This window comes from Chionomys nivalis, chromosome 2 (assembly GCF_950005125.1).
Source record: "Chionomys nivalis chromosome 2, mChiNiv1.1, whole genome shotgun sequence".
Classification (NCBI taxonomy): Eukaryota; Metazoa; Chordata; class Mammalia; order Rodentia; family Cricetidae; genus Chionomys; species Chionomys nivalis.
The window spans coordinates 103560691-103571291 of record NC_080087.1 but is presented as its reverse complement, the minus strand read 5'-3'; the positions used below and the strand labels follow the sequence as shown (position 1 = coordinate 103571291).

Sequence of the window (10601 nt, the reverse complement as noted above, 5' to 3'; positions counted from 1 at the left end):
GTGTGGACCCAGGGAGCAGGGTGTGACGTCATACTGCTATTCTTTGACAGTAGAGGTTCCCTGCCCCCTACAGAAGGTTCAACATCTCCACTGTCCCATTCATCCTGAAGAACAAACATCGATCAGGGTTAAATTGACAATAAAAGGGCAGGAGCAACAGGACTCATCAGCCAGGCCTCGCCTCCGAGTCCAGCCCAGAGCTAGCTGGGAAATGTTCCGGATGTTGATCAAGACCAGTGTGACGCTGGGCAGCAGAGCTGCAGGTTGGGTACGGACCATGGGCTCACACCAGCTGCTGGTGCCACCCCCAGAGGCCCTGAGCAAGCCCCTGTCGGTTCCTAAGCGGCTCCTGTTGGGTCCAGGGCCCTCCAACCTGGCTCCTCGAGTGCTGGCAGCCGGAGGGCTAAGGATGATCGGCCATATGCAGAAAGAGATGTTTCAGGTAGGCCTTGGTGGCAGCAGCCTCAGCTTAGGGGTGGTAATCACTTGGTGACGGGCAAAGGAAAGGGTCTCACCTGTGTGCCTACTGTCTAGATCATGGACGAGATCAAGCAAGGCATCCAGTATGTGTTCCAGACCAGGAACCCCCTCACGCTGGTGGTCAGCGGCTCTGGACACTGTGCCATGGAGACTGCCCTATTGAACCTGCTAGAGCCTGGGGACTCCTTTCTAGTGGGAGCCAATGGCATCTGGGGAATGCGGGCTGCAGAGATTGCTGAGCGCATTGGTAAGGGAAAGAGCAGTCTATGACACTGTGTTCCTCCTCCGCCCCCAATGTTATCCCTCCAGCGGCCTGGCCTCCTGGGGGAATCCCGAAGCTGCCTCCAACAGATCAGGTCTGTGCCATCCTGGTGGGCACTCCTTCCTGTAGCCCTAAGGCCTCCTCCCTGAGGCAGGCATCAGGGTATTCTCCTGCCCCAGCAGATGAACACACACTGACATTTCAGTTAGAACAAAATTGTTTCTGGAATGCATGGATGAAGTGCTGCTGGGAGACCCCCCCCGCCCCCCCCGGGCTGAGCTCCAGCAGCTCTCTGGGGACCTCAGGAAGACTAGAATTTCAGAGACTAACTCCCTCCCCAAATCTCAGAACCTTGTTCATCTGTAAAATGTGGACCTAGGGACGGTTGTCTCTCCATCGTCTGAGATGGAAGAGGACAGGTGTGCTCCCAGACTTCCTGGTAGACCCCGGCCTTTGCAAATGGCCTGCATGGTTCACAAGAGTATGACCACAGTGTTGATGGACAGCCAGAGGGCCCAGGGGGGTGTGGAGCTCCCACCGCTTCCTGATAGGCCACCATTTGCCTTCATCTTTCTTTCTTTCTTTTTTTCTTTCTTTCTTTCTTTCTTTCTTTCTTTCTTTCTTTCTTTCTTTCTTTTGTCTATTTTTCCTTCTATCTTTCTTCCTCTCTCTCTCTCTCTCTCTCTCTCTCTCTCTCTCTCTCTCTCCTTCTCTCTTTTTTACAAACGTGCATTGGTGTTTTGCCTGCATGTGTGTCTGTGTGAGGGTGTCAGATTCCCTGGAACTGGAGTTGTAGACAGTTGTGAGCTGCCCACATGAATGCTAGAAATTGAATCTGGGTCCTCTGGAAGAGCAGTCAGTGCTCTTAACAGCTGAGCCATCTCTCCAGGCCCTAGGCCACCATTTTCAAAAGTAGCCAGGGTAGGGCAGGGCTAGGGACTCAAGAGGGCATTGGTTATCCAGGCTCCTCTTTGCCTTTCACTGAGACCTGAGTGGCTCAGGTCCCTCCCCTGCTAGGACCCTGGTTGTGAGCAGGTGCACATGGTATAGGACTCAGAGACAAGAGCAGGATAGCTGCTTGGTTCCTGGTATCACCAGACCCACAAGGTCAAGACCTATATCTTCCTCTCAGCCTTCGCTCAGTCTTTCACCCAAAGATGTGGGATATCGGGAACTGCACTTGGGTCAGGTGGATCCCATGCCACCTGCTGTGCCCAGAGTGACCTCTGTAGATACTATCTATACCACAGGGCTGCCAAGAGCCTCAGGTGCATAGCCTGAGGAGGGACTTCTCAAAGCCCTGGAGGCCAGGACAGTGCTACATCTATGCAAAAAGCAGCCTTTCCGGAACCTGCTCCACTCCCTCTATGGAATAGCCACCTGGGAGTCAGCATGAATGGGGTCCCCCACCCTGTTTCTTATTCACTGACCCATTCTGCCCCCGTCCTCAGGAGCCCATGTGCACCAGATGATCAAGGAGCCTGGAGAACACTACACATTGCAGGAGGTGGAGGAGGTACTGCCAACTGAGTCATGGTGGGAGGGGCTGGGCTGAGATGCTGAGGCCTGGGGATAGCCTGACTTGGGTCTTAGTGTCTAGGACTGGCCACAGGAGTGGAGCCAGTACCTAGGACCATGTGGGAAGCCTACCTCTGACTGAAAATGAAGTCTGGGATGCAGTCCTGTGGGCAGGGCCAGTGTGGCTGCAAGCTGTGTGGGGTCAGGGAGGCACAACTTGGTACTGAACTCCAGGGTGCCAGCCCGTCCCTGTGAGGTCAGGTCAGTCCCAACTACCTGAAGACCGGGGAGGATGCCGGTCACTCTTTCTTCTTGGCAAAGCCTTCTACCCGGTTCCCTACATTGGCACACACTGACAGGAAGCGGGAGAGGCACATGGCATTCTTGATTGCTACATTGGCCTGCTCCACTTTGGAGGGAGCTGGGCGTATGTGGATGATCCTGACCCTGTCCTCACACGCCGCTGTCCCTCTGTAAGGGGCCGGCTGATCCAGGGAGAGGTTCCCATCAGCTCTATACACAGCTGTCACCTCTGTCCCTCAGGGCCTGGCCCGGCACAAACCAGTACTGCTGTTCCTGACCCACGGGGAGTCATCCACTGGTGTGATGCAACCCCTAGACGGCTTTGGGGAGCTCTGCCGCAGGTGAGTCTGGCCTAGGGTGCCAGTACCAGGATCGAACAAAACTTATAACCTGGCTGGATGACGCTGGCAGGGAGCTGCGGGGCTGGCGGTGGCAAGGTATCCCAACTATCCCGTTTCGCCTCCCTTCCTGCCACTGTCCCACGACACGGGAGGGTTTGCTCCAGGCTGAATGCATGTGCTCAGCTTTTTTCTGGTGAGGATGCAGGGGCTGGAGTAGGGCCAAGCACCCTCTTGCCAGATGCCACCACAGTGGTACTGACCTTGGGGGCCCCATGGCCAGCAAAGGCTGGGATGGCCCACCATGTGCATCTCAAAGTCTGCTCTCCCCAGGCACCAAAGCTGCCCCTTGCCTGCACTTCTTCCCCACCCCCCACACAGAGATTTACAGGAGAATGGCTCCGTGTCATAGTAGCCCTTCTGGAAGCTGGGAGTGCTGTCTGTAGTGCTGGCCACAGACCTCTCCACAGCCGTAGAGGGTTGCCATGCAGATCCACCATTGGCCTCAGGGACGTGGAACCCATGTGGGCAGGGACCCCACTGAAAGAGTCCCTCACACAGAGTCCTGCCCATGCATGAAGCCCAATTAGACCATGGGACTCAAGCCTTGCCCATGGCTGTGCCTACATAGTTCTATGAGGAAATCTGGATAGAAGAGAATGAACGTAACTGGTTGTTACTAGAGGTGGACTCTGGCCTCTAAAGGCTGTGCGTTTCTGGCAGCTGTCCAAGTGTGCAGCTATTGGTGGAGGGAGGCCCAGACCTTTGTGCTGCTGGATTGCACCGGCTCTTAGCACTCGGAACCCTGGTTGACCCCCATCATTCTCTGAGAAGTCCTGCAACAGAACCACCTGGGTTGTGACCCAGCCACCCAGGCCCCAATATAGATGCCTGCTCAACCCTACAGCTGCTTCTGGTTTCAAGGAGCTGCTTTAGGGAGGGAATACCATGTAGGAAGTGAGAGGGACCCCTCCTGCTTCCTTGCTGCCCTTCCCTTGCTCTACCCTTGCCCCCACCCCCCACCCCACCAGACACCCAGTCCAGGCTGAACTCTGAACTCCCAGGATCTCTTCTACTTCACTGTGTTGCCTCAATGCCCATGACTCCTCCAGGTACCAGTGCCTATTCCTGGTAGACTCTGTAGCATCGCTGGGCGGGGTCCCCATCTACATGGACCAGCAAGGTAAGAGCATGCCCCGCTCCCATATTCCAGGTCACACATGCTGGCAGACTCCGAGGCTACAGAAGGCTCAGTTTGACAGTCCCTGTAGGCCCACTGCTGGGCCGTAACTGAATTTATAGCCGTCTCCACAGGCCCTGGCAAAAGAGGTTTCGTAGCTTGAAGTTTGCTAGGTAGGCAGAAAGTCAGAGCAGCGTGGTAGGGCTTCTGGCATGGGTCCTGGCTGTGTCACCTCATAGAAGACAGCAACACAGTAAACAAGGGGAAGCCATCACAGGGTGGGATGAGAAGCCAGAGACCAGGAAGTGAAAGGCTCGCTCTTTCATAACAGCCCCAGGGACACAATAACTTCCCGATAGGTCGGGCCTCTCAGCGGTCCCAGCCCTCCCATACCACACTGAGGACCAGCATTCCAACACATAAGCCTTTGGAGCAGCACATTAACATGTCCACCACAGCCTTGGGTCCCGCACAGACTCCAAAGCGAATTGACAGCCTGAGTATCTGCCAGGCCACCGGACAGGATGTGGGGGTGCAGCGGGAGGCAGCTGCTACTCTGGGGGTCTTTGGGAGGCACTCCAGCTGCAGTAGGAGCAGACAGAAGGATGAAAGGCGGGACCCTGTGTATCAGATGCAGCAAGTCCAGTGCCGCGGGTGTCGGCGCCGTCCCTCAAACGCCATGCTATGCTGCCCAGGTCTGGCTGTTCACAGGGTTAGAGAAGCCATGCTAAGAAGCTCCAGGCTGGGGTCATCAGCTGGATGAAACAGCGCTGAGACCTGAAGCCAGGACTCTCTCATACACCTCCTGGTTTCCGCCTATCAGTAGAGACTTGGTACTCCAGTCACAGAACATGGTTTGGACTGGACAGACACATCTATTTGGTAAATTCCTCTGTGAGATCTCAGACATCCCCTTCTCCATCCCCATCCTAGGCATTGACATCTTGTACTCTGGCTCCCAGAAGGTTCTGAATGCCCCACCAGGGATCTCCCTCATCTCCTTCAGTGACAAGGCCAAGTGAGTGGTCCCCACCTCACCTTGGGCTGTGGATGCAGATGGGGGTGTCTCTGGCCTTTGCAGGGTGGAAAGGAAAGGTTCCATGTTGAAACCTCTCCCTGTTCACCCTGCTGGGATGTCCTAAAAGCCAAGATGTGTTCAAAGCTGGCTTTCAGGGTAGTAGTAGTCGGGGCAGGGGGTAGGGGCGGGGATGAACACATCCAGGGCCCAGGTGTGGGCAGGATCAGAGGCTGGTATTCTGGAGGCTCCCAGTATCATGCTAAGGGGTGATTGATTTAATGTGTCTGAATACTCAGAGCCCAGCACCCATCCTTCCACTCCAAATCAGCTCCCTGGAGTTGGCACAGGACCTGCCAGAGACAGGCACAAGCCACCCCTCACTCAGCAGTTCCACCATCATCTCAGGTTCTTGCAGTCTAGATCCCGAGCCAGGCCAGTGGGATTGGAGGGAGAGACAGGGTCACGAGAGAGAGACCTCAGCGGGTCGTGACCATCAGCTGCAACCAGCATTTGTATCCCAACCCAAATGAGTCAGTTTTGGTACAGTGAGGAATTCTTCCTGGCTGTCATGGCAAACACCAGCGGTACCATAGGGAAAGTGGGAGCTGAGAGCTAGATAGAGAGGAAGCACATCAGGAGAGGGACGAAGGGTTGGGAAGTTCCACCTGGGAAAGCAGTGTGCCACCCAAGTTTGGGCCTCAGTTTCCCTGAGAAGTGAGGCAGGACAAACCCATGGGCAGAAGTGGAAGGAATAAAGAGACTAAGCATGGTGGGGACAGAGGGCTTAGGTACCCATGTGACAGTCACATTCATTCAGATGGCAGAGGGCTGGGAAGTCTGAACACACTCACAAGGTCCCGAGAACTCAAGCTCCACGGTAGGCTTTCTGCCGCTGCACCCCAACTGTGACACAGGACAGCCCACAGCCAGGGATGGGTACTCAGACGGGTTTCTCTTGCCCAGACACAAGGTCTACTCTCGGAAGACAAAGCCCGTCTCCTTCTACATGGACATCACGTATTTGGCCAAGCTGTGGGGCTGTGAGGGCAAGACCAGAATGTGAGTGTCGGGCAGGGCCGGGGGTGAGGGTAGCAGGGTGGCTGTGCCCTGTGTCAGCTGTGTATCCATCTCCTCTCAGCCATGCATGTGCCCCTGTGCCAGCTGTGCATCAGCCTCCTCTCAGCCATGCATGTCCAGTTCTGCATCTCATGCCTTTGCGCCTTTAGCTGCCAGGCTCTAATGGGAAACTCCTATGCTGGCCGTTAAATCCAGGCCTCGCTTGTCACTGGCCCAGAGGCTTGGGTTCAATAAACACCCTCCTCTACCATTCCCATAATCCTTGTCCTCCATCAGCTTTCTACACCTGGTTCTGCTATATCCTCCTATTTCAGGCCTCAGTTTTCCTCTCTTGGAAGGTTCACCAGAGATTCCATAGACCATCTTGGTCATAATCCCGAGGGGTCTTGTATTAAACACAAGACAGGGAACCAGAACTGGGAGGATAGAGTTCTTCCCAAGGAGGGACAGGGAAGGAGCTAGGCCGGTGGAGGTCGGTGAGCACAAAGGGTCCAATGTTGGCTTCCTGGGAACATGGAGTCTTGGTAGCAAGGGGATCCATGTTGTATTTCTCCCCTTTCCCTTCATGTTGCCAGGCCCTACATTGGCCTTCCCTCTCTGGTATCCTTGACTTTGTGACTCTGAAACAGTGAAACAGGAAAGTGTCCCTGAGATACGATTGGCTCCTGCCATGGAGTCTGGGTGGCTGGGATGGGACAATCAGCTCCTGGCCCAGCCCCTCCCATGATACTGGACCAGGCTCTTTTTTGTTCCCTAGAGTTCACCATACCACGCCTGTCATCAGCTTATACTGCCTGAGGGAGAGTCTGGCGCTCATTTCAGAGCAGGTACTAGAGGGACTTCTGCCCGAGGAGGTGGGGGGAGGCATGGGGGAGGAGAAAGAGAAAGGGAAGAGAAGGAAGACCCTCAGACCTGTGTGTACCTCAGACTGGGCACCTGTGGGATTCTTCCTTCCCCGTGACTCCCTCAGATTGCTCTGGAGAAAGGGGACAAGAGGGTTTGTGAGACAGCAGTGAAGCTGTTTGCCAACGGACCCAGGCTTCCCTGCGGTGTAACTGGGAAGACGGAGTTCTTCCTAAGGAGGGCCAGGGAAGGAAGGGCTTCTTCGACGAGGAGGATGGAGCACTAACTATGGAAAGACTGGGAGGACAGAGCCCAGGACAGACAGAGACACTTGCATCTGACCCTTCAGTTACTGAGAAGAGCACAGGGCAGGCTAAAAGTGGGGGGGGATCCCTGAAATAGAGTGGGGGCTCTGAGAGAGATAGGCTTAGTGAGAGGGGTCTCAGGGTCGGGGTGTGTGCAGCCGCTGCTCGGTAATTCAATGGCTATCTTAGCTTGTGTCGTTCTAACGGAAAGCCACACGCGGAGTGCTTTACAGTTAGATTTACTCAGCTGAAAGTTTTTGGAAACTGGAAAATCTAAGTTCAAGGTCAGAGCCTACACTTAACTCCATCATAGTGTATCTGAGGCATCACTTGGGCCAGAGAGCCAGGTGGAGTAAGAAAAGGTTATTCTGGCTTCTGACATTTTTTTTTTTTAAATTAAAGTCTCATGTAGCCCATGCTGGCCTCAGATTCACTGTGTATCTGAGTTCCAGGCTAGCCTTGAATTCCCAGTTCTCCTGCATCTACCTCCCAAGTTCTAGGATTACAAGCAGGTACCACCATGCCCAGCTATCTTAGGCTTCATTATAAACCCCACCATCAGACACAAGCCAGCACCCCTTGTGGCTTCTGTATCACTAGCCAAGATAGCTTCCACGGAAGCCTTGGGGGCACACCTGGCCACCACAGCACTCAGGAGAGTCAAGAAGGGGTTGGCACTCTGTAGGCATGTGCAGGTTCCAGGCCAGCTGGGTGTGACTGGGCCAGGGCTTGTGTCCAGTACAGAGTCCAGTCTCAGGAAATGGAGGTGAAGTGTGGGCTACAGGCCCAGTTGGTTGTGCAGGGTCACAGAACAGAAAACACCCACCAAAGTCTGACCGCATTCCTCTGGGTCCTGATGGGTCATCAAGCATTGCCAGTCAGAGGCCACGATGAGGCCCTTGGCTGTAGTTATCATGTTTGTGTTCTTAGGACCACCCCCAAAAAATCGCTGCATGAGGAGTGGGTTAGAGATGTGGTGACCGTGATCTAGATGGTCACCTACACCCTGGCTAAGGCTCTGAATTGGGGGGACATCCCTGTGGAGCAAGGGCTAGGATTGAGATGGACAGGGAAAGGAAAGAAGTCACGGGGAGCTAAGCATGGTGGCCCCTACCTGTAATCCCAGCACTCCAGAGGCTGATGCAGGATCAAGAGTTTGTGGCTAGCCTGGGCTACATACCGAGACCCTAAAACGGAAGAAGAAAGAGTATTGGGGAAGAGGTTAGCTCAGTGAACTCCGGCAGCTTTCGCCTGATGATCCACTAAGAAGCTAAGCAGAACCAGTGGCCAATGGAGGCAGGAGCTGATTGGAAAGATGAGACCTGGAAGTGATTGTGGGTCTCGAGTGGGCAGGAATAGTTCTTAGAGGTCATGCATCACATTTCCTTGAGGTCCAGGGTCAGAATGAATAGGACCTGACTGATCACACCAGACGTGTGTGGCCGGCAATCCCAACCTCCCCCAGTGGCAGCCTACACTTTGAAATGTGTCCTGCCTATCTCCCCAGAGCTCACTGGGTACCCCTTGGAAGCTGGCACCCCCTCTCTCCCTCTCAGACTCAGAAAATATCCTCTATTCTCAAGTTGGTCAAGCCTAGACCCTCTTGTCTCCTCAGGGCCTGGGATTCCAGAGTTACCTCAGTGTACCTACGCCACAGAGCCTTGTGGGTCCTACCATCTGGGGGGGGGGGCTTCCACCATGTCTGCTGGTCATGGCCACCTTTTCCCCCACAGGGCCTGGAAAATTCCTGGCAACGGCACAGGGAAGCCACAGCATATCTGCACAAACGCCTGCAGGAGCTGGGCCTGCAGCTCTTTGTGAAGGACCCGGTGAGAAGCCCAAAGGAAGGGTGTAGTGAAGAGGCGAGCAGGCCTGCTTTTCATCCTGCTCGGCTCCCGGCCTCCTGGTGTTCTCATATCCCGATATAACACACAAACTGTATTCATTTAAACACTGCCTGGCCTATTAGTTCTAGCCTCTTATTGGCTAACTCTCACATCTTGACTAACCCATATCTAATAATCTGTATGACACCCCGAGGTTGTGGCTTACCGGCATGAGTCTAGCCAGCGTCCGTCTTGGGAAGGGGAATCATGGTGTCTGCCTCACTTCCCTTCTTCCCAGCATTCTGTTCTGTCTACTCCACCCACCTATGTTCTGACCTATCAGGCCAAGCAGTTTCTTTATTAATTAACCAATGAAAGCAACACATAGAAAGAAGACCCACCTACATCAGAAGTGGGTGACTGTCAGTTGACCTAGACACTAGTCTGACAGGGAGGGTGAGGCTACCATCAATTGGTGAGACCGTGTACCATGTTTCAGTGGGACTTGAGCCTCCCAAAGCTGGGGACAACCGCTTTAGGCCCTTGGCAATCTCCAGATGGCTCCTACTCCCTGCCAAGGGAGCCCTTCCTTCAGGAGCCACCAGCTAAGTGGCAAGTTTCTGGACCTTTCTTTGGATTCTAAAAGCCTGCGCAGATCCAGAAACCTGAGCTTCATCAAAGAGGCTCCTCCTCCTCCTACATGGCTGAGCCTGGCACTTCTTGCAGGCAATTCGGCTACCCACAGTCACCACGGTGACGGTGCCTGCTGGCTACAACTGGAGGGACATCGTCAGCTACGTGCTGGACCACTTCAACATTGAAATCTCTGGTGGCCTTGGGCCCTCTGAGGAGAAGGTGAGGAGGCACTTGGAGCGCCAGAGGCACTAGACAACCCTGTATTGAGCCCTGCTGCACACGCCCCCACCTGTGTGGGTACTGCAGGGCCCAGAACAGCACCTCAGGCAGAATATCCTCAACCCTCTCCACACACTGGGAAAGTCACACATTAGCTTTACCAGGTTCACTCTGGCCCCAACCCTGGACTCTCTATGTTTTGGGGACAGAAGGGAAGGCTGGCTCTGGCCCCTGTGTGGCATGCATGAAGCCACTTCCCTCCTGCATACCAGATGGATGGTGTTCCCATGTGGTAAATACACCCTACCCTGACCAGCTTCTATCAGGAAAGAGGCCACAAACAGAGACTGACATCTGCCTGTTCCATGCCTGCCAGGTGCTACGGATTGGCCTGCTGGGCTCCAATGCCACCATGGAGAATGTGGACCTCCTGGTCAAGGCCCTGAGGGAAGCCCTGCAACATTGTCCTAAGAACAAGCTATGAGCAAGCTTCTGCCGGACTATGCACTCCTGAAGCAGCTGGAAGTATCACAGGAACCAAAAAATAGTACAAGGCCACCAGGCCTGGGGACACAAAGCGGCTGACACAGCCCGGC

At 54.6% G+C, this 10601-nt stretch overlaps 1 protein-coding gene across 1 annotated transcript; it reads left to right on the top strand.

Moving 5' to 3' along the window:
* The first annotated feature begins 211 nt into the window (after positions 1-211).
* Positions 212-10489, top strand: Agxt (alanine--glyoxylate aminotransferase). Its single transcript, XM_057762849.1, has 11 exons — positions 212-442; positions 535-727; positions 2194-2258; positions 2804-2904; positions 4014-4084; positions 5015-5099; positions 6063-6158; positions 6934-7003; positions 9058-9153; positions 9877-10005; positions 10382-10489. The coding sequence occupies exons 1-11, from the start codon at positions 212-214 to the stop codon at positions 10487-10489; spliced, it is 1245 nt and encodes a 414-aa protein (XP_057618832.1).
* The last annotated feature ends 112 nt before the right edge of the window (positions 10490-10601 follow it).

What these genes read in the sequence shown, in the direction of transcription:
- Agxt (XM_057762849.1), top strand. Translation starts at nt 212, where the DNA reads ATGTTCCGGATGTTGATCAAGACCAGTGTGACGCTGGGCAGCAGAGCT. An exon ending in TTTGGGGAGCTCTGCCGCAG is followed by an intron (nt 2,905 to 4,013) that starts GTGAGTCTGGCC and finishes TGACTCCTCCAG; the next exon opens with GTACCAGTGCCTATTCCTGG. An exon ending in TCCTTCAGTGACAAGGCCAA is followed by an intron (nt 5,100 to 6,062) that starts GTGAGTGGTCCC and finishes TCTCTTGCCCAG; the next exon opens with ACACAAGGTCTACTCTCGGA.